Genomic DNA, 24,261 nt, shown 5'->3' on the forward strand with positions numbered 1-24,261 from the left:
TGCTCTCATAGTTCCCTTTGTGTGTATTTAAGTTTGGTCTCTACATGGATTGATTTCACACACCTTCAATGGCCCAGGACCTGCATGTGGAGAAGAACTGCTTCATGACCGTTGTTTTATGGCTTAAACATTAGGCCCCATGTCCTACGGGTTCTGCTTTTTTGTCCAAATACAGGACTTGGACCCTCAAACATTTACCTTCTTGTTAGAGTGTTTGACATGGATTGTTAAATAATTTTGAAAGTAAAAAATATACTTCTCTTATGTTAATGTTTAAGAACCTTTCACTGGGCAGAAGGCAGCCCAGAGAGTTTTCTGATGCAGAAGGTTAAATACACTGGCTAAGATTTCTTTCCCCTCTGTCCCCATCTCTGTATGGATCACTCCACACCTCACACCATGGCAGCCACTGAACAGATGCACGTAGGTTCCCTGGGTCTGTCTGGCTGCACAAAGTGCCACCAGTAGGGCGGCTTCAAAAACAGATAATTGTTTCTCAGTTCTGGAGGCAGGAAGCCTGGGCTTTGGATCCCCACAGGGTGGTCCGACTTGTGCCCTAGCATCAGGGGTTCCTGGCAGTCTTTGAATTTCCTGGTGGAGGGAGCATAGCCCTGTCTCCACCTTCATTCCCACGTGGTTCCCCCTTAGAAGTGAGTCTTTCTCCTGTCTCCCGTGAAGAAGAAGCGGGGTCAGCCCTGAGCTGTTGTTAAATGCAGCAGATGACGGGAATCCCACTGGGTGATCGGGGAGAAGGGCCTCTCTAGATTTAACTCGGCTGTGATACCATCGCCCTGGAAAACCTCATCTCTGAGCTGTTTCACTTCCAATTTTAACTACACAAGTGTGAGGGAGAGAGAGAAGACTGATATTGATGAGGGTGGTAGGTGAGGGAGAATGGGCTGGAGGCTCTGAAGGCCTTAGCTTTCTAACCACCACCCTGGGGGGGGTCCTGTCAGATTGTGTTATTGACTTAAACAATAAAGATTTATCAGTTAACAACAAAGTCCTGAGTTTAGAAGTCAGTGGTACTCTGCAGCACTCCTTCTAGTGGTCTTTCTGTTCTAGAGACACAGAGAAACTAAAATTTACTGGGTGACGTGTCCCAATTCTATGAAATTCAAATGTAAGCCCATTCATGAGGGTTTACTAGAAGCAGCCAACCCTTCCATTTAAGATTGTGCTACAAGAGGAGACCCTGTGATCCACATAGCAAAAATATTAGCACTCAGCCTTGCCAGAGAAAACATTTCTAGATCCCTGGGCCAAGTCTACTCCTGACGAATTTCTAGGTAGAATACAAATAAATTGCTTCAGCTTGAAAAATGCCTTGTAAGATTATCCGGCCTTTTATTTCCTTTTACTCTTTTTAGAGGAATTGGTCGTGGGTGTGTGGGTGTGATTGGGGTAGGGGCAGGCATGGGTTGAGGTGAATATAAGTATCCTCTTCCCAAAGCCCAAGAATTTCATTCACATTGCTAGACTTGTGGGTGGCAGGGAAGATATTGGGGGACACCAGGAGGGGCGTGGGTAAAGAACAGAGGCAGACAGCAATTTTTATGGATACTTGTCACTCATTCAGAAAACATTCAGTGAGAGTCCTTGGGAGACTGAGTGGCAGGCCAAAGCCCTTTCTCTCTCTCAAGAGGAGAACAGGACCATTGCAGCCAGCAAAGGCTCTGCCTGCCAGGTGATGGTCTGCTGGGCCCAGCACCCCCACACCCACCTAATGTTTCCTTCCTGGCATCACAGACCCCAAATGGGATACTGTGTACATTTATTCTAGAATAACCTTCCCAGAATCCAAGATGGCTGCTCGGGTAGGCACCTAGCCGCAGCCGCACACAACAATTTCAATAAAATACAACTAAAATATAAAATGGACATTACCCAGAACTACAGGAAAGTCGACTGACTGGAAATTCTACAACGAGAAGCAAGGAGAAAACCAGAAGGAAGCGCGGAGGAGCTGTAAAAGCCCAAGGTACGGAGACACGCAGCGCGCGGAGAGGACAGAGCCGGAGAGGAGGGAGGCCGAGTGCCTGGCGGGCGTTCCCTAGCGGGAAGGAGATAAAACTCCGACTGTGCTGGGCCCCCAACTGCTCTGAACCCCAGTTCTACGACAGATCTCGGGGACCCAGGCTCATCCATAGGGAGCTGGGCTGTAAGGCGGAACCCGGGGAAGTGGCGAAAGGAGGTCCCGGCGGCGAGCACACTGCGCGCAGAGAAGGGCCGGTCGGCTGTGCCATAGGACTGCCCTGGCGGGAAGGAGACAGGGGCTCCAGACTGCTCTGAACTCCACCTCCAACTCCACTTCCAACTGAACTGAACCCCAGTTTCGGGCCCATTGCTGGAGAGCCTACACTGTTTGGTAGCAGGCGAAAATCGAGGGCACCTTTCTCTCAGAGGCGCTTGCAACGAGTACTGAAGGACTCTGAGTCTCAGGAGTTGCATAGGGCGGGGCTGACGGAAGCCAAGGCTGTAGGCTCCACCCTGAAACTCCGCCCCATCAGAAAAGCTGCCTGCGAAAATGCCTAAACCAAATAGATCACAAACGAAAGAAATGGAGGACAAAAAGCGACTAGAATAACCTTCCCACGGAACATTTCTTAAAATTCCTCACCTGTGCCTAAATGCTTTCTCTGGAGGCCTCCGCTGAAGCATCGTAGCATTCATCTAGGGTAAAAACTGCTGTTTAAACTCCAACCCTGCCATTCTGGCTTCTGTACACACCTGCTTGCTTAAAACAATAGGGTAGTAACCTCAGTTCCAGACTGAGCTCTGGAAACTTACATAAATCACCCCAGAATGTTGCTGACCCACATCACAAAGGTTATTCTCCTGTGCCTGAGGACCCAGAACCAGAAATTGCTTTCCTTCACTTCATAGCTCTGGGAATGTTTTCCATTGACTCAGTGGCTCCCAGAACTAAAACTCTTATCTCTGTAGATAACTAACTTGCTAAATTTAACTTTTTGCAAACCAGGTTTCTCATTCCAAACCTAAAGATGTAATTGATACATTTGTGATATTTGCCTATATAAGCCTGATGTTCCCGCCATTCAGGGCTGCAAGATTTGGAGCCACATCTCCCTCACAGTCGCTGGCTTTACTGATTAAATGCATCATTGATTTGGTTCTGCATCCTGTGTATTAGTCATGGGGTACATTACAATAGGCGACCTTCTAAGTTCAACACTGCAGTCAGCACACCAGCATCAGTTCCACTAGCAGTTTTTCCAGGACTGGACTCGGTTCCCCATTCCTGTCACCTGACTTGTTCCCTCACATCTGCCTCCTGGGACAACAACTCTGGGTGCTACCAGCCTGGAGGGTTCCCAGCTTCTTCTGACCCCCAGCAAGGAAAGGCACCCTCGGTCCCTCCATTGCAGGAAACTCAATTCTGCCAACATCCAGAATTAGCAAGAAACAGACTGCTCCCTAGACCCTCCAGAAAGGAGCCCAGCCTGCAGACACCTGGGTGTCAGCCCAGCGATGGCCACACTGGGCTTCTCACCAACAGAAATGTGAAGAAAGGAATCTGTCCTGCATTGGGTCATGAAGTTTGTGGTTTTATTACAGCAGCATACACAGCTAATACAATAAGGATTTTGTGAAGATGTGGTGGGTAAACTGTGGGGTGAACATCTAGAAGAAGCTCATTTGCAGAGAGAAGATTATTCACCAATTTATTTAACAAATGCAACCAGACAACCACCTGCCGGGTGGAGGGGACACGGTGGTGACCAATCACAGTGATGGTGATGGAGTGGCCCTTCCCCAGGACCCAACAGTTAAAGAACCTCCGGGAACATCAACACATGCTCAGCGTGGAGTGTCCCTTTCCTGGAGACAGGGCTACAGTGTGAGAAAAAGTTCACTGCAGTGCACCTGGCTCCTCCCCCAATTCATGCCTCACAGTGAGCTTCAGGGATGAAGCTGGGGGTGGGTTGGGCTTCATGGTCACAGGTCACAAGCTGGTGAGGAGTGTGGCCTCTGGTCCCTTCTCAGCCCCGTGTGGTGTGGTCACTGTGAGTTCATTCTGTGGACGACGTCATCATGGCCAGCTAGCCAATGGAGCAGTGATCATGGCTCTGACAGTCCCCCTTGAAGGAACCAGGTGGGTGTGGCCTTCACAGTCACCTACAGTGACCTTCACCCTGGGGCCCAGAGAAGGGTACCTCAAGCTGCCCATTGCCCTACCCAACAGGAACAACTGGCTGCACAGGAACAGACTGGAGGTGGAGGGAGGGTCAGAGGTCAAACAGCTCCCAGCAGCACTGCTTCCTGCATGAATTACATGTCACTTCCCTGGGCCCTGCCTCCCTTTCCACACATTCAATGAGGCCACCTCACAGGGTGCTGTGAGGATTGGTGAGTGAAAGTCACCTGAAGCTTTTAGCCCAGCACCCACCACCTTCTAAGGCATCTGTGAGTGTGAGCTATGGTGGCAGGAAGGGAGCTGAGACACTTTGGAGAGTTAACTTCCTGCACTCAGGTCTCCTCATCTGTCATGTGGAAAAGTTGAAAGATAACTAGTAAACTGCTTCACTCAGTGAGTTTTTAGCAAGTATGTTCCTGCTGTTTGGGTTTTCTGTTAATCAGGCCCTCAGCTCAAGGCTGGGCATGGGAAAGCAAAAGACTTTGTTCTGCCTGAGGGTCCTCATTGCCATCAGCTGAGCCTGAGGCCACTCCAGTCTCCAGGAAAGGGCCAGGCAGAGGGTCAGACACAGGGGAACTTCCCACCCCTTTCAGTGCTGGGCAAATGGTCAAGGCAGTGGGCTCCTGTGACAAAATCCTGAAAACAGGCCACAGAGGCCCAGAGAAGGAAGCTGGTGGGAAGGTGTAGATGTGAGATCCATTGATGGCATCATGGAACGAGACCTCGTTGCTCTCATAGTCCAGGAAGACTCCCACTCTTTTAGGAGGTTTGGTAATTTTGAGTTTGGTCCAGGGATCTGTTTGAGCCTGGAAGTCAAGTCCCTGCAAGCGTGATATTGTCCAGAACCCATCCTGGGTTGTTATTTTAACAAAAAGTTTTATCTCCGTGTCCACGCTACATACCCCAATTTGCCACCCTTTCCTGTCCCCCACCTCTACCTCCCAGAAGTGTCTGCCTGATGTGAAGCTCTCACGGCCCAGCACACAGAAATGATCCTGAAATCTCCTGGGGTTGTCTGGCAGTCTCTGCCTTGCTTCTGTATAGTTCAGGCTCCTCTGGTCTTCAGAAATGAAGAGATTGGGATGAGCAGTGTCTGGATCCAGAATCACATCCGCTGCAGAGAGTATAATGGTGAAGGGTCAGCCATGGTTTCCATTTATGATAGTGTCAGGCTCCAAGTCTTGGGTCTGGCTGGTGAGACCCCAGTCCAGAGCCTGGGGTCCTAACTACCCTGAGTGTGACCTCAGCAAAGCAAGAGAAACGACAGGGCCTGGTGTTCAGTGAGGAGGGGAGGATGAGGAGGGCTGGGGTCTGCCTCACCCACATCTCAAGTGGCCCCTTCCTTCTATCTTTCTCCTGTTTCCTCCCCAGAAGTACTGAGCCCACCTGTGCTGCAGTCACATGGATTCCAATTCCAGCCCCTGATCTACCCTCCTGAGCTGGATGACTTCCTTTTTTGCATTATGTATTTTCATACACACACACACACACACACACACACACACACACACACACACACGCACACATGCACACATGCACATACGTTATGTAGTGTCACAAATCTCAATATGATATCTTTAAAATGGGAATAAAAGTACTAATCTTTAGAGTACAATAACATAGAATGTGAGGTACACTTAGCCCAAGGCCAGGAATTGAGGAAGCAAGTGGTGTGATCACAGTGACCAGGTCTCTGCTGTGCTGGGGCCATGCTGGGCTCTAGGTGACCTTCACTCTCCACCTGCCCCTCCTCTTTGCCCAGGAATCCATCCTCCTTGGGCAGCATCACTGGGATCGCTGCCTCTGGTCACCTGTTGGCTTTGGCCAAGGGCAGGTACTGGCTGAGGACTGGAGGGAGGGAAAGAGGCAAAGCCTGGACTTCCCCACTTCCTGTGATGGAGATGCTCCAGCAGAGCACACCTCCTCCCAGGCAGCCTCTCCCTGAGCCCCAGCCTCCTCAGCGTCCAGTGACTGCTCCCCATCCCTCTGCCTTGGGCCTGGGGGTGGAGACAACTCCCACTGTTGAGAGTCTGGGGCACTGCTCATCCTTGTGGTTTCTCTTAACATCACCCCGGCCTCTGGAAGTAGGTCCTTCCCTGGACCCTCTGTAATCACTGGTTAGATGTGGCCGAATCAACCCAACTCCATCTCTGTGTCTAGGATTTCTTTCATCTTTTCATGCTGTGACCTTTGACCATCCTCACTGTCCTTAGCAGGCACTCAAAAGCCTTCTAGGTGATGATGATGTGTGTTCCATAAAATGCAGCCATAAACAGTTTTGTTAGTAACACTAGAATGACCTGACAGTGGAGGTCAATACCAAACATGATAGTATCCATTATAAAGAACCACCCATCCCAAGACCACAGGAGGGATGGCTGGTGCTGCCACACTCTTTGTTCCTTTGTCCTGTCAATCATTAGTACCCAAGTTGTCTTTTAAATATGTACTGTAACATGTCTGTGAATAGTCTGTGCAGACTTTCTGCTCCAACCCCATACCCCTGCGAGTAAATGACTCTATAACACAGTGTCTTATAATCTAAGGAGTCATCCAAATCATTTTTACTTCTTAAGGATCTTCTCCTGACTGTGGTCAATACCATCAGACACACACGCATCATGAACATGACACAGCTTCCCTCTTGGAGTTTTGACCAGCACACACTCATTACTTCGTTTAGACTTGCCTCCACCCTCACGAAGTAGGAATGGCCACCATCATCTCAAAGGGACTCAGAGATATGGCACAGCCTTGAGGAGGCTCAGAGCAGGAGGGGCATCAGCTGATCCAGGTCACCTCTTCCTTCTCCCACCAGCCCATGCCCCTAGCTCCACCCCTCATGCCTCCTCCTTCCTACACAGACGTTGGAAAATCCAGGATAGCAACTGTTCGTAGCTCTCTTGGCAGCAGATGGGCACACTGTGGGGAACTCATATCACCCACCCCGATGTCCCCCCGTCAAGAGCTGGAGAAGGAAAACGGAGTCAAGCCCCTCTGTTGTTGGCCCAGGGAACACACAGTCATCTACTCACCAGGTCGGTAAAGGGCCATCTTCCACTCTGAAAGGAAGGAGACACAGGCAAGGAAAGGTCATCATTTCTCTTCTCCCCCCACCATTCTCCTCTCTGAGCATCTTCCCTCTCCTTCCCACCAATATCTAGTTTCCTGCCCCCATAGCACTGAGGATGAGGCATAAAAGATCTCAGAATGTGGGCTTCCCTCCATCACGGTGGGGCTGTGGGTGAAGGGGCCAGGCCTTGCCCTGTGGGTGTGTGGCAGCAGGTGAGGGGACGCTGTATCTCTGGGTGTGCAGAAAGGCAGGGTGATCCTCCACAGAACATGAGCTCTGAGCAGGTTCTGACTATCCCTCAGCAGCACAGAAAGTATTTAAGGGCTTGTACACAGGTGCCAGGACCAGAGAGCACGTGTCACTCACCTGCATAGGTCTGAGCACTGTCACCTGCAAAAGAAGACAGGCAGTCACCTCACTTGTCATGTCTGAGTCCTCTCCCCTCTCTTCCTGCTGACCCCGCCTCCCTCCCTCTGCCTGTTCAGTGCCCTGCTCCCCCTCCTCTTTAAGGTCACCTGCACCCTATGACCCGCAGGCACCGATGGGGTTGTCCCAGCTGCACCTGCAGGTCTGTCCTGTACGTATCCGAACAGCAGTCACCTTTAACCATCATTTCCCTTCCTGAAGTTTCAGTTACCCTCTGTCAACCACAGTTGGAAAATATTAAATGGAAAATTCCAGAAATAAGTCATTCATATGTTTTAAATTGCACATAATTCTGAGTAGCATGATGACATCCTGTGCCATCCATCTCTGACATGCCCACCTGAGAACCATCCCTATGCCCAGCATGTCCACCCTGTTTCCTCCCATGAGCCACTTAGTCACTGAGGAGCCGGCTCTCTGGTCAGATCTGCCTCAGCTTCACAGGGCTTGTGTGAAAGTCCCTCTTCTGTTCCTTAGTTATGACCATCAACTTCAGTGAAGCTGGCCATTGGGGTGTGGCCATGAGAAGCCTTCCTTTAAGGGAGAAGGAGAAGCCTACTATACAGAGGTGCTATCCATGGGCCAGGCACCCACTGGCTAGGCTTGCCGTGTGCATACATGTATGCATGTGTGTGCTAGAAGCCATCCACCTCAATATGCTTGATTTCCTGTCATTTTCCAAAAAGAATTGGGCGACTTAGAGGATTTCAGACACCACTTTTCAGCAGTTATGATAAATCTGGGACAACTTACACCAGCCCCTCCTCTTGAAGAGAATGTTCTCTCCTTCTGGTTTCCTCTCAGCAGCCTATAGATCCTGTAGAGCAGCCAGGGAGGGAGGACCTGCCATTCTGAGTTCATCCCCCCTCTCATTTCTGGAGTTCCCTGGACATCTGGGTGTAGGGGGCCTGGTGGAGAAAGCCTGACCCCTTTCTCCAGGGAGGAAACCCTGTCCAGCCACCCCATGAGGATCTTCCTTTCTTCCCCTGGGTGGTCAGGGGTGAGGAAGGGGATGGACAGGTCCCAGCAGAGAGTCTCAGATGTGGGTCCAGGTACTCACGTGCCAGGTACTTCTCCTTTGTACTTCCTGCAGGGGGAAATGGGAGGGGTGGGTGAGGCAGGTAACCAGAGACCCCAGAACTCAAGTGGCAGGGGATCTGGCGGGAGATCAGGACTTACTGAGCTCATCCTGCAGCTTCTCTGGAAATAAGCAGAAAGAGAAGGTGCTGTCATGGGTCTGGAGGAAGGGACCTGCATGTTGGGTGGGCGCCTATGGTGGGGAGGTCCCGCCCACCTGCAGCCAGGCCTCACCTTTGGCGCTTCGCTGCTGCTGTTCCTGCTGGATTAAGGCCTGGATTCTCTTCTGTTTTTGCCACAGTGAGATCACCACCCCCGCCAGGATCCCTATCAGAGCCAGAAGGGTCACCCCCCAAGCCACCTGCCAGGGCTGTGCACTGGAGAAGAAGGGGCCTGTGGAGGGAAAGCTCAGCTGCTTGCTGGAATGGGCACAGGATCTATGGGGAGGGGCAGGGACATTTCACTTCCCAAATGACCCAGAACTCTTCCTGTCACACATAGTAGTGCCCTAATACCTGACACTCACATGGGAATAGTTAGCATATAATATGCACACAGTCATTGTCTCCACTCCCCTCCTCCATTTATTAGCATCTGATCAGCAGTTTAACCTGCTGACCCAGAAGGTGACCTTTGGGGCTGGAGGGCCACATCTCATTCTGGGTCTTCAGCTCTGTGACCAGGAACCCATGACTTAGCCTATCTGTTCTCAGTATCATAATCGGCAGAGCATTCAAAAGTACCTGAAACAATGTCAGGGCCATGTGAGAGTTTATTCATTTTAAAATCATAAACATCTTCAAAATCTAGGATGTCAACAATGGGAAGGCAGGCTACAAGATAGTATGTGAGTGAGAGAGCGAAAGGAGAGTGCATGGATGTGCGGGAGTGTCTGTATGTGTGAGGAGGGACAGCTATATTCCACAGAACTGTTGGTGCCTGGTGGACCAGGCTCCCCTGGCTAGGTACTCTCCACTGCTGCTGAAATCTCTCAAGAGTGGCTAGCTCTGCTGTGGAGACCATGCCATCTTCTAGGGGAGACTGACTGTGATCGGAATACCAGCCTTACCTTCAACCAAGAAGGCCTTGGATATCTCCCAGAACCCTAAAACCACAATGCCCAGGGACCAGCTGCCTCAGCTGCAAACCCACGAACACTGGGACTCCAGCCTCCCTGGCCACAGTCACCCATAAAGTTTGTCTAGAGGAGACAACGTGGAGGCCGAATACACAGACGGGTCCTGCAACTTCTCACAGAGCAGATGGAAGAAACAGCTGCCTAAAATAACACCCACCAGAATTGGAGAATTAAACACAGCTGGTGAGGCAATGTGGACAGAAAGTTCAGAGATCCCATACAGAGAGAAATAAGCTCTGCCTTCTCAGACTCATCTTGGTGTTTGTTGTTTGAGTGTTGTTTGCATTTTTTGGGGTTAGTTGTTGGTTTTTTGGAGTTTTCTCCCCATATACATATAATTTTCCCCCTTCTTCCCCTCTCTTTCTTCTCTCTCTTGCATTTTTTTCTTCTTTTCTCAATATGATTTCTGCCATTTTTTCTCTCCCCTAATTCTGTTTTCTCTGGTGGTCACTTTTAGTTGGGGTTATTGGTATCGTGAATTCATTTGTGTTTGGTGCCCTGTGTTGTGTTTTGTAGTGTTGCATTTTTTTGCCTTTAAATCAATGCAGGAGAGAGAGAACTATAATACATAACAAGACACCCTGAGATTATCAAACATGGGAGACAAAGAAACAACCCCCATACAAAAGGAAAGAAAGAATCACTGGAAAAGGAAGTAAATGAAATGGAGGCAAGCAATTTGTCAGAGAAAAAATTCAGAGCAATGGTCATAAGGATACTGAAAAGGATGGAATACAAACTCAACAATATGTGTAAGAATCAAGAGGAAATGAAGAAGAACCAAGAAGAAATGAAGAATGACATCACTGCAATAAAGAACACAATAGAAAGCATGAACTACAGTAGACTAGAAGAAGAGGAAGACAGCATCAGTGAGCTAAAAGATGAAGTAGAAAAAACTACCCGAGCAGAGCAGCAACTGAAAAAACAAACTTAAAAAGCAAGAGGGGAGCCTAAGGGAACTTAGGGACAACATGAAATGAAACATCTGCATAAGAGGGGTGTCAGAAGGAGAGAAAATTGAGCAATGATTAGAAAACCTGTTTGAAGAAATAATGACAGGAAAATTCCCTGATATCAAAAAGAAAAAACTCACACAAGTCTAAGAAGCTCACAGAGTCCCAAACAAGATGAACCCAAAAAGAAAGACATCAAAACACACTAAAATTAAATTGGCAAACACCAATGACAAAGTAAGAATCTTAAAGGATGCTAGAGAGACACAGAAAGTTACATATAAGGGATATCCCATCAGACTATCAACTGATTTTTCAATAGAAACACATCAGGCCAAAAGGGAACAGAAGGAAATATACAAAACCATGCAAAAAATAATCTGAATCCAAGAATACTGTACCCAGCATGGCTATCAATCAAAGTTGAGGGAGAAATCAGGAGCTTCACAGACAAAAAACAACAAAAAAGCAACTAAGGAAGTTTATTACCAAGCCAGAAATGCATGAAATGCTAAAGGATCTGGTGTAAAAAGAAGAAATAGGAAGGGAAGAAGGAACACAGGCAATGAAGAATAAAATGATGACAAAAAAGAACATATCAATAATAACTTTAAATGTAAATGAATTAAATGACCCAACCAAGAGACATAGGGTATCTGAATGGGTAAGAAAACATGACACACATATCTGCTGTGTACAGGAGACCCACCTCAGAACAAAGGACTCATACAAACTGATGGTGAAGGGATCGAAAAAGTTTTTTTCAACAATGGAATGGAAAAAAACCTGGGGTAGCAATACTGATATCTGACAAATTAGACCTAAAAATGAAGGCCATAACAAGAAATAAGGAAGGCCACTTCATAATACTAAAGGGAGCAATCCAACAAGAAGATATAACTCTGTTAATAAGCACCCAATATAGGAGCATCCAAATACATAAAAAATATATATATATAAAATAAAACAACTTCTGGAAGATATCAAGTGAGAGATTGACAGCAATACAATCATAGTGAGGGACTTTAATACCACTAACATCACTGGCTAAATGCTCTAAACAAAAAAAATCACCAAAGAAACATTAATCCTAAATGACTCACTATATCAGATGGAATTAATTGACATATTCAGAACATTTCACCCAAAAGCCACAGAATACACATTCTTCTCAATTGCACACAGGTCATTTTCAAAGATAGACCACATATTATGGCACAGGCAAAGTCTCTTCAAATTCAAGAAGACAGAAATCATATCAAGCATCTTCTCAGATCACAATGGCATAAAAATGGAAATCAACTACAATAAAACAATTTTTAAAAATGAAACAACTGGAGACTAAATAGCATGCTATTAAACAATGATTGGGTTACCAGAGAGGTCAAAGAAGAAATAAAAAGCATCCTGGCAACAAATGACAATAAAAACACAACAATCCACAATTTATGGGACACAGTGAAAGCACTCTTGAGAGGGAAGTTCATAGCTCTACTAGCCTACCTCAAAAAACAAGAAAAAATGGTAATTATCTAACTCTACCACTCAAAGAGTTAGAAAGAGAGCAATAAGAAAAGCCCAGCATAAGCAGAAGGAAGGAAATAATAAAGATCAGAGCGGAAATAACATAGAGAAAAACAAACAAACAAACAAACAAAAACAAACAAAACCAAAATACAACAATACAAAAGATGAACAAAACCAAGAGTTGGATCTTTAAATGGATAAACAAGATTGATGAACTCTAGCCTGGCTCACCAAGAAGCAGAGAGAGAGGACTAAATAAATAGATGGAGTAACAACCGATCCCACAGAAATACAAATGATTATGAAAAAATACTATGAACAACTCTATTCTAACAGAATGGACAACCTAGATGAAATGGACATATTTTTTAGAAAAATACAAACTCCAAAAACTCAATCAGGAAGAATAAACAACTGAATAGGCCAATAACCACCAAAGAAATTGAAGCACTGATCAGAAATCTTCCAGCAAACAAAAGGCCTGGTCCAGATGGCTTTACACGGTAGTTCTACCAAGCATTCAAAAAAGAACTAAAATCTATCTTCCTCAAACTATGCCAAAATATTCAAGAGGAAGCACACTTCCAAGCTCTTTCTATGAAGCCAGCATTACCCTAATTCCTAAACCAGATAAAGACACCACAAAAAGAGAGAGAGAATATGACAGGATATCGTTGATGAACTTAGATGCTAAAATCCTCAACAAAATTTTAGCAAATTGGATCCAGCATTACATTAGAAAGATGATATAACATTACCAAGTGGGATTTATTCCCAGGATTCAAGGATGGAACAATATCCACAAATCAATAAATGTGATACATCATAGAAACAAATTGAGAGACAAAAATCACAAAATTTAATCAATCGATACAGAAAAAGCATTTGATAAAACCCAGCATCCTTCCTTGATAAAAACTCTCAGGGAAGTGGGAATAGAGATATCATATATCAACATAATAAAAGCCTTCTATGACAAACCTACAGCCAACCTCATACTCAATGGGCAAAAACTGAACTCATTTCCTCTAAGAACAGGAACAAGACAGGAATGCCCACTTTCACCACTCCTGTTAGATATAGTACTGGAAGAGCTAGCCATAGTGATCAGACAGAAAAAAAAGAAATAAAAGGCATTGAAATAGGAAAATAAGAAAAACTGTCCTTATTCATAGATGACATGATACTATATATAGAAAACCCAAAAGACTCAATCAAAAAACTACTAGACCTAATAAAAGAATTTGGGAATGTATCAGGATACAAAATTAACACCCAGAAATCTATGGCCTTTTTATACACCAATAATGAACTCACATAAAGAGAAATGAAAAAAAAAATCCCATTTACCATTGCACCAAAAATTTAATATGGCTAGCTAGGAATAAACTTAACTAAGGAGGTAAAATACCTAGACTCAGAAAACTACAGGACATTGAAAAAAGAGATAGAGGAAGACATAAACACATGGAAGAACATACCATGTTAAGGGATTGGTAGAATCAGCATCATTAAAATGTCTATACTATCCAAAGCAATCTACAAATTCAATGTAATCCCCATTAAAATATCAATAGCATATTTCAAAGATGTAGAACAAACTCTCAAAAATTCATCTGGAATAATAATTAAAAAAAAAAAAAAAAGACCCTGAATAGCCACAGCAATCCTGAGAAAGAAGAACAAAGTTGGAGGGATCACAATACCAGATATCAAGCTATATTACCAAGCCACAGTTCTCAAAACTGCCTGGTCTTGGCACAAGTACAGACATATAGACCAATGCAACAGAACAGAGAAAGCAGAAATTGACCCAAGCCATTATGCTCAATTAATATTTGACAAAGGAGGCAAGAGCATACAATGTAGTCAAGACAGTCTTTTCAATAAATTGTGCTGGGAAATTTGGTCAGATACATGCAAAAAATTAAACTAGATCACCAACCTACATAATACACAAAAACAAACTCAAAATGGCTAAAGGACTTAAGTGTAAGATGGGAAACCATAAAAATCCTATAAGACTCCATAGGCAGCAAAGTAGCAGACATATGTTGTAGCAATATCTTTACTGACACAGCTCTTAGGGCAATGGAGACTAAGGAGAAAATAAACAAATGGGACTACACCAAAATCAAAAGTTTCTGAACAGTTAAATAAACCATTAACAAAACAACAAGAAAGCCCACTGCATAGGAGAACATACTTGCCAACGCTATTTCCAATAAGGGTTTAATCTCCAAAATTTACAGAGAACTCATACAACTCAACAAAAGGAAGATAAACAATGCAATTTTAAAAATGGGAAAAGGACCTAAGTAGACACTTTTGAAAGAGGACATACAGAAGGCTGAGAGACATATGAAAACATGCTCAAAGTCACTAATCATCCAAGACATGTAAATAAAAAAATAAAAAAAACAATGAGGTACCATCTCACACCTGTCAGAAAAGCTATTATCAAAAAATCAACACAAGTGCTGGAGAGGATGTTGTGAAAAAGGAACTCTCGTGCACTGCTGGTGGAAATGCAGACTGGTGCAACTACCGTGAGAGACAGTATAGAGCTTCCTCAAAAAGTTAAGAATGCAACTCCCATTTGACCCAGTAATCCCACTTGTAGGAATATATTTCAAGCAACTAGAAACACCAATCAGAAAGGACATATGCACCCCTATGTTCATAGCAGCACAATTTACAAGAACCAACATTTGGAAACAGCCTAAGTGCCCATCAGCAGATGAATGGATTAAACAACTGTGATACATCTACACAATGGAGTACTATGCCACTATAAAAAAGAAAGAACTCTTACCATTTGCAACAGCATGGATGGAAATGGAGAGCATTGTGCAAAGCAAAATATACCAGTTGGGGCAAGATAAATATCACATGATCTCACTCAGATGTGGGATATAATGATCAACATAATTAGATGAACAAAAATAGATCCAGAGTCAAATGGCAGGGTAGGTGGGGTGTTAGAGAGCAAACAAAGGAGTTGTATGCATCCATATTTGCATGACCAATGGACACAGACACTAAGGCTCTGGGGGCTTACCTGGGGTAGGAATGGCTTTTGGGGGGAGGAGTCAATCAGGAAAAAAGGAGACATATGTAAACTTTAGACAAGAAAAAAAAAAAAGAAATTCCAGAGAAACCAAGATGGTGGCATAGGGTAGACACCTGAATGCAGCCTACCACAACAAATTTGAATTTAGAACTGGAAAACAGGGAAAACATCACCCTGAAGCACCGGACAGCTGGCTGAGAGGAGGCTCTACCATCTGGGAAGGAGAGAGAAGGCACGCTGAACCTCAGGAACTGTGAAGGTGCGGTGAACTGCGCGCACGAAAAGGCAGCTGCCAGACTTGGCTTCTGGCTTGCTTGCAGAGTGCGGCGAGGGCGGGCCGAGTTCGCTACTGGCTCACTCCCTGAGTGTGGAAAGGGCAGACAGCTAATGTGCGGCTGGCTTTCTTGTTCCGGAGGAAAACAGAACCACCCTATTGCTGTGATAGACAGCCCCAGACAGGGAGAGGCCAGACTGTCAGGCAGTGGGCAGAAATCTCTCAGAGGTGTGTGAAGCCAGCAGCCATTACTGTGGGACTCAGAAACCAGACCCTCGTAGGGAGGGGCTGACCAAAACTTGTCTGCACCACCCTGAGACTCCGCCCCATCCAAGCAGAGCACAGAAACCCTTCCAGTGGCTAGTTTTCTTGTTCGCTGTTAATAGGACTCTCCTAGGGAGGGACAGACAGGAATCCAAAGCTTGTCTGCGCCTATACCAAAGAGGTGCGTGCGCCTGCAACCAATCTTGTAGGATTCACTAAAACTTGTCTGTGCCACCCCGGGACTCTGCCCCATCCAAGTGGAATACAGAAACCCTCCTAGATGAGACACTTCTGATCCTCATAGCCAATTGACTTGGAGATCAATGCTTCCCAGTAATACCAACAACAAGCAAGGCTTAACATAAGACTGCACACACAGCCCACAAAGGACTACACCAAGACTGTCCACCTCAGGTAACTGGGAGGCTGACCCATTGAACCACATAGGACACCTTAGCACACAAAGCCACCCTACCAACTCAGGAAGCTGCGAAAATGCTGAGACAAGGAAACAGACCACAAACAAAAGAAATGGAGGACAAGAAGCGACTGGATATAGAGTTCAAAACCATGCTTATAAGGTTTTTCAAGAATTTCATAGAAAAAGCCGATAAAATAAACGAGACCTATGAGGATATGAAAAGGGATCAACTAGAAATAAAGAATACATTGTCTGAAATAAGAAAATATTATACAGAGTCCTAAAAACAGAATGGAAGATCGCAAGAATCAAGTCAAAGATTTGGAACACAAAGAGCCACAGGACACTCCTCCACAGAAGCAAGAAAACAAGAGAATCCAGAAAGTTGAAGATAGTGTAAGAAACCTCTGGGACAATTTCAAATGAACCAACATCAGAATTATTGGGGTCCCAGAAGAAGAGAGAGAGCAAGATACTGAAAGAATACTGGAAGAAATAGTGACAGAAAATTTCCCCCATTTGGGGAAAGAAATAGACTTACAAGTCCAGGAAGCACACAGAACCCCAAACAAAAGGAATCCAAAGAGGACCACACCAAGACACATCATAATTAAAATCCCAAGAGCAAAAGACAAAGAGAGAATATTAAAAGCAGCAAGACAAAAGCAAGTAGTTACCTATAAAAGAGCACCCATACGATTGTCAGCTGATTTCTCAATAGAAGCCGTGCAGGCCAGACGGGAATGGCAAGAAATATTCAAGGTGATGAATAGCAAGAACCTATAGCCAAAAGTACTCTACCCAGCAAAGCTATCACTCAGAATTGAAGGCCAGATAAAGAGCTTCACAAATAAAAAAAAAAAAAGCTAAAGGAGTTCATCACCTCCAAACCAGAATTATATGAATTGCTGAAGGGGGTTCTTTAGGAAGAGGAAGAAAATAAAGATAAAAAATATGAACAACAAATACGTAACTATCAACAAGTGAATCTAAAAACCAAGGGAATTAGCCCAAACCGGTTTGGCTCAGTGGTAGAGCGTCGGTCTGCAGACTGAAAGGTCCAGGGTTCGATTCTAGTCAAGGGTATGTACCTTGGTTGCGGGCACATCCCCGGTAGGGGGTGTGCAAGAGGCAGCTGGTCGATGTTTCTCTCTCATCGACGTTTCTAGCTCTCTATCTCTCTCCCTTCCTCTCTGTAAAAAATCAATAAAATATATTTTAAAAAAATAATAAAAACCAAGGGAATTAAAAAATCTGATAAACAATATTAATTGGTGAATATAATAGAATCAGAGGTATGGAAGAGGAGTGGACTGATGATTCTCGGGGGAAATGGGAGTCGAGGGTGCGGGAAGAGCCTGAACAAAAACTGTGCACCTATGGATGAGGACAATGGAGAGTGGGGAAAGGGCAGAGGGTAGGGTAGGAACCTGGTGGAGGAGAGCAATTGGGGGGGAGAGAAAGAGGAACATTTGTAATAATCTGAACAATAAAGATTTATTTAAAAACATTGCATTACACTGAAATAATAATGCTTGCACTGGAACCTCTTAAATATATATATCAGATAAAAAGGTAATTGCAAATAGATTGAACAGCAGAAGAACTGAACGACCAATAAAAGTGTAATATGATGATATGCTAAGGCAGCCGGACTGCTCACTATGACATGCACTGACCACCAGGGGCAGATGCTCTGACAGGTAGGTTAGCTTGCTACTGGGGTCTGGCCAACAGGGACTGAGCAGATGGTCCAGACATGCCCTGGAGCCCTCAGCCTGGCCTTCACCACCTCATAATCTGGGATCCCTCAGGGGATGTCGGAGAGCTGATTTCAGGCCTATCCTGCAGGCCACTCCCATTGGGAGAGTGCCAGATTTAGGGCTCATGGCTGGAGGGCACTGCTGGGGCAGCGTGAGCCTCTCCCTATCAGCACTGATTGGGCACAAATCCATGGCAGGCTCAGGGGTCCAAGATGAGTGGGAGCATCAGGTAGGAGCTGCATGTGGCATTCGACTGCGGGTTTTGGCCCAATCCCTGCAGGACACCCCAAGGGACCCCACCCATGAACTAATTTGTGTACCAGGCCTCTAGTCCTACATAATAAAGAGGTAATATGCAAATTTACCAACACGCCCTCACACACAAGATAGCCACCTTCATGTGGCCACAAGATGGCTGCCTCCATGTGGCCACAAGATGGCCACCACATGATGGCTGGCAGGGGAGAGCAGTTGTGGGAAATCAGGCCAGCAGGGGAGGGCAGTTGGGGGTGACCTGGCCAGCAGGGGGAGGGCAGTTGAAAGTGACCAGGTTGGCAGTTAGGAGCAACCAGGCCAGCAGGAGATGGCGGTTGGGGGCAATTGGGCTGGCAGGGGAACAATTATGCATCAATCAGGATGGCAGAGGAGTGGTTAGGGAGTAATCAGGCCTGCAGGCAGAAGCAGTTAGGGAAAATCAGGCAGACAGGCAGGCAAGCAGTTAGGGGCAATCAAGCTGGCAGGCAGGTGAGTGGTTAGGAGCCAGCAGTCCTGGATTGTAAGAGGGATGCAGATTGGAGAGGGTGCAGGCTGGGCTGAGGGGCAACTCCCTCTCCCCCAGTGCACAAATTTTGTGCACCAGGCCCCTAGTATATATATATATATAAAAACATAAATTTCTTCTTATTTTTCTTGCTTACACCACAGGCAGCATCTACAGAAGCTGATTTACAGCTCATTTCTCAGTGCATCGTGGGTCCTGGGGACCTTTCCCTCTCGGCATGGAGACACGACTGCGCTTTCTCCCTCAGGGCAGCCTCCACAACACAGGAATCCCACTGGTGGCATTTGAACTGTTTCTGACTTTTGTTATTATAATGGATGCTCTAAAAATAACTTTGTGCCCTGACCAGTTTGTCTCAGTGAATAGAGCATTGGCCTGTGGACTGAAGGACTCCAGGCTTGACTCTGGTTAAAGGCACATTCCTGGGTTATGGGTTTGGTCCCCAGTGTGGGCATGCAGGAGGCAGCTGACCCATGATTCTCTCTCATCATTGATTTTTCTATCTCCCTCTCCCTCTCCCTTCCTCTTTGAAATCAATAAAAATATTATTTTTAAAAAGAAATAACTTTGTCCATCAGTGATTTCACATAATCCGGAGCTGATCTGTCAGAAAAATTTCTAGAACTGGGATTTGGGTCAATAAATAAATAGTTTGGATTAAGATTGTTCGACTGTCCCGCAATATAAGCTGCGTCCATTTATATAAAAAATATTCCAACTGATAGCAACACATGAATAAGAGTGACTGTCTCCCCACAATCCTGCCATCAGTGTTACCAACTACATGGCTTTGTTTGCTGCCACTCTCACAGGTGGAAATGTCTCCCTGTTCAATTGGAGGGGACATCCTTTCTCGAGGCTTTTCCTTCTGGGAGCCATTCATGTTTCTACTGAGCTGTTCTGTTTGAGGAGATTAGCCCATTCTCCAGGACGTGTCTGCACATAATTTCCCCAATTTGTCATGTGTTTGCTGACCTTTACCATTTCCCATCTGCAATGCCTGTCCCAGTGGGTGGCAGCTGGTATTCTCAGAAAATGTCTGTGACATGAACAGCTCCAGGGGGCAAAGGGCACCCAGGTGACTGCTCTGAGCACAGACCCAGGTCAGCAGCAGACACTCAGGCCTCCTTCTCCCAGTGGCCACAGCTGAGCTCAGTGTGGGGCCGGGCACTCACCTGCAATGGAGACCCTGGCTGTCTTCTCCTGGCTGAGCAGGGGGTTTCTGATGACACAGGAGACCCCCTTCCCAGAGCCGCCTTTCAGGATCACAGACGACGTGACTGCATACAGACCCTCTCCATCTGCAGCTTCAGGTGCTGCCACGGCGGGCAAGCTCTCTCCCCCGTCACCTCTCCACTCTACGTGGGGCTGTGGATACCAGCCTGCAGACGTGCACTCCACACGGATCCCTCCATCCTCATAGCCCTTCATGTCAACGTGAAGATCAGAGCCCAGGGCTGGGGAAGGAAGAGGGAGCCTGAGTCATGGGGAGGCCTCTGTGTTGGCCCCATCAGGATGGGGCACACTCCACTAGATCACGCAGGCAGGGTTCACCAAGGAGCAGTTTATCACGTGTGCTATGCAGGGGAGACTTCCTGATTCTCATGGACCCTTGAGCTAGATACAGCTGGATCTGGGCCAGAACAGAGACTGCTTCCCATGGATTCCCTCAGAGACACTTGGACCCCTCCCCATACACAGGGCTGGTTCCTGGAACGCCCCCCTCCCACCACCACCCTAAGCATGTAAATCATTCCCCTTACCTGTGTGGCTCATGCCCCTGACCCCCATCTATCCTGCCTGTCCTGTGTGAGCTTCAGACTTTGCCTGGTGGAGGGGAGGATATGCACATTCCATTGCTGCCGTCCACACAGTTCCTGGTATGAAAGTCACCGTGGTGAACTCTTGATATCATTGATCTAGAGTTTACAGCCTCTTTTTCGGGTCCTTAGACTCAGGGGAATTTTATTTTATGGTTATGGAAGGGGAACGACTATATGGGAGAGAGCCAACACAAGGCCAGGAACAGTGAGCTGTTACCACCAGTCTCTACACTCTTAACCCAGGGGAGGTGGGAGGAAGCCCTTTGAAGACTTTCAAGAACCCAGTCCAGTAGGGAGGTATTTCTTCAGAGGAGCTGTGGTCTCAGGAAAGAACTGAAGCTGGCTGAGAAGGCCCTGCAGGGAGATAGCCAGGACCTTCCACACATTCTGCACCTTCCACTCCTTCCCTCCTTCCTCCCTCCCCTTCCCTCACCCTACTCCCCTCCCCTCCTTTCCTTCTCCCCTCCTCTCTCCTTCCCTCCCCTTCCTGTGCAATGAAGGGTTGTGCCCCGAGAAAGAGAAATGATGTTGGACATGAACAATGTCATGGAACAGCAGCATCAGACAAAGCTGCTTTGTCCCCGTGATGGGTCAGGACCAAACAAGACCACTCAGTCATCAGGTCTGAACACAGAATAACATATGAACAGTGTCCAGACCACAGCAACCAGCAAACATCCCCTGTCCTGGCTGTGAGTGACCAGTTACATCCCACACCATCCTGACTTCATCTGATCCAGAGCAAAGCCCTCCTTCAATAAACCCTTCCTAGACCCCTATCACCCCAAATGTTATATCAAGTCTCCCTGACACCCCCTCATGGGGACCCCCATATTTCCACACTTGTGTGTTCTCCTCACCTAAACTATTCCTAAACTCAACTTGTTCAACTGCAGGTGTAATCCTGGGGCCTTGGTTGGAGGACATGGCAGCAGAGGTGATGTTCCTGCAGCTCAGCCTCCCTGGACCCACAGCAGTGAGCATCTGTGGGGCCCAGGTCCACTGCCTGGAACACAGCTGAACCCACTTATGTGTCTGCCTCCCACTGAGGGGAGGTTTCCCCAGCCTTCCTGCCCGACCCCACATTCCTGCTGAGATCCTGGTGGCTGCAGGAGGGGCGTCTTCACTTGGTTCAGGAGGGGCCCTTCCTGCAGGAGAACCTGTGTCTGTCAAGGGCCCAGAGAAGCAGAGGTGGAGGAGGGAGGCAGCTGCTGGTGTGCAGGCAGAAGTCTGTGAGGTGGGCTGGTCCTGGGTCCCCAGGCCTCACAGAAGAAAAAGCTCAGAACAACCTCAGGCTCACCTGCAACCTTCAGCTCCACCAGGGCTTTTGCAAAGAAATCACCATCTTGGAAATGACACTGGTAGGTTCCACTGTCAGAGACTCTGACATTGAGAATCCGCAGAGCAGCCTTCCCCTCAGCAATGTCCTCTCTGAAAATCGAAGTTCTCCCTTCATACTCTGCTATCTCTGTTCCTTCCTTGCCATCTGCATATGCACGCACCACCTGCCTGAGTCCAGTTCGCTGCCACATCAGGTCCATGGTCTCAGCGCTCATCACTGGGGACAGGTGACAGGGCAGCTCAGCGAATTCACCCACCATAGCCAGGATGGGCTCAGGGGGTCCAACCACAGCAAACTGAGCTGGTGAGCAGAAAGGGGTGCTGCATCAGAGGGCACTGGAGGCTACAAGGTAAGGGGGTGTCCCCGGCTGGGAGGGGCAGGATATGAAACACATAGACAGGCACTCAGTCCTGACAGATGTACCATCTGGATGGGCCTCCCAGGTGTGGGGAGGAGCCCAAGCTTCTGACTGGACATTAGAGGTAACTGCTCCAGGCACATAAATGCAGATGCTCCTACCTGAGCAGGGCGTGAGCAGCTGGACCAAGACGAGGCAGACGGGGAGGTGGAGCAGATGGAAGGCCAGGGACCTCACCATTGTGGGCTGTTGGGCAGACAGAGAGACACCAGAAGGAGTGGGTAGAAATGACGACCTGGAGGAAGATGGAGAATCCACATGAGACCTCTGCCTCCCCAGGGCTGACTCCCCTTGCACCCACCATCACTGTTGTCCCAGAGTCTCCTCTCAAATGTCTGCCTGTGAGTCTCTTCATCTTTGACTCAAACATGGAAAGGACACTAAAGTATGTAACCTTAAGTGTACGTCTCTTGGCCCTAGCCACCTGGGAGTCCTGGGCTCTGCCTACAATGGGCTCAGAAGCCTCCACTTGACCACACTTCCTGGGACAGCCTGTCCGTGCCTCCAGCTTCTCACTCTGATTAACCCAGGAACCCCTCTCTGAGCCCCAGTTCCATGGGTCCCCTCAGTCTATGCTCCACACCACAGCCCACACATTCCTGCTCCCTCACTTCACGCCACTCCTTATCCTCCAGGGGCTCCCACTGCACTCAGAGCAGGAGCTGGAGGCCTCTGCTCTCTGTACTGTCTAAATTATCTGAATGTTTAAATATTAAATTTTCAGACTGAGGAATATATCTCCACCACTGATATTGGGGGATAGTTACTGTTGAGTATAAAATAAGTCAAATTTAAATAATTTATAATGGGAACTACAATACATACTTTGCTACATATGAATGTAAATATTTCTGGATATATTTTGGATATATATGCTATAGAATCAAGAGGTAATATGCAAATTGACCATCACTCCAACACACAAGATGCCACCTTTATGTGGTCAAAGATGGCTAGCAGCGCCAAATCCGGTTTGGCTCAGTGGATAGAGCGTCGGTTCGATTCCGGTCAAGGGCATGTACGTTGGTTGCAGGCACATCCCCGGTGGGGGTGTGCAGGAGGCAGCTGGTCGATGTTTCTCTCTCATCGATGTTTCTAGCTCTCTATCCCTCTCCCTTCCTCTCTGTAAAAAATCAATAAAATATATATTTTTAAAAAAAAGAAAAGAAAAGAAAAAATATCAGGCATTAACACAAAGTTTTGTATTTCATGCTATTCATCATAGTAAAATCTACAATCCAAAATGTAGATACAATTTAAATTCTCAAATTTTGTAATAATAACAAAAATTTTTATTTAAAACTAATTAAAACGAAAGCTAAAGGAATTCATCACTGCCAAACCAGAATTATATGAATTGCTAAAGGGGGTTCTTTAGGAAGAGGAAGAAAATAAAGATAAAAATTATGAACAACAAATATGTAACTATCAACAAGTGAATCTAAAAACCAAGGGAATTAAAAAACCTGATGAACAATATTAACTGTTGAATATAATAGAATCAGAGGTATGGAAGGGGAGTGGACTGATGATTCTCAGGGAAAAGAGGAGTGGGGGGTGCGGGAAGAGACTGAACATAAACTGTGCACCTATGGATGAGGACAAGGGAAGGTGGAGAAAGGGCAGAGGGTGGGGTGGGAACTTGGTGAGGGGGGGGGGGAATGAGGAACTTTTGTAATAATATGAACAATAAATATTTATTTTAAAAAATAAATAAAACAGTATTCCTAAACCTAAAGCTTGAGA

At 46.5% G+C, this 24,261-nt stretch overlaps 1 protein-coding gene across 1 annotated transcript in view; it reads right to left on the minus strand.

Annotated features, from left to right (window-relative positions):
* Nucleotides 1-3,668: 3,668 nt before the first annotated feature.
* The window catches only part of LOC311613019 (butyrophilin subfamily 3 member A3-like), a 53,521-nt gene continuing 32,928 nt past the window's right edge, over nucleotides 3,669-24,261 (minus strand). The window contains exons 4-10 of the mRNA XM_084866504.1: nucleotides 20,108-20,389; nucleotides 8,970-9,128; nucleotides 8,838-8,858; nucleotides 8,719-8,745; nucleotides 7,599-7,622; nucleotides 7,195-7,221; nucleotides 3,669-5,273 (exon numbers count right to left, since the gene is read on the minus strand). Of these exons, the coding sequence (XP_084722630.1) occupies nucleotides 4,612-5,273; nucleotides 7,195-7,221; nucleotides 7,599-7,622; nucleotides 8,719-8,745; nucleotides 8,838-8,858; nucleotides 8,970-9,128; nucleotides 20,108-20,389 (1,202 nt within the window). The 3' untranslated portion in view covers nucleotides 3,669-4,611. The remainder of the gene's footprint in view (nucleotides 5,274-7,194; nucleotides 7,222-7,598; nucleotides 7,623-8,718; nucleotides 8,746-8,837; nucleotides 8,859-8,969; nucleotides 9,129-20,107; nucleotides 20,390-24,261) is intronic.

Source organism: Pipistrellus hanaki, assembly GCF_964339955.1.
Source record: "Pipistrellus hanaki genome assembly, chromosome: 18".
NCBI lineage: Eukaryota > Metazoa > Chordata > Mammalia > Chiroptera > Vespertilionidae > Pipistrellus > Pipistrellus hanaki.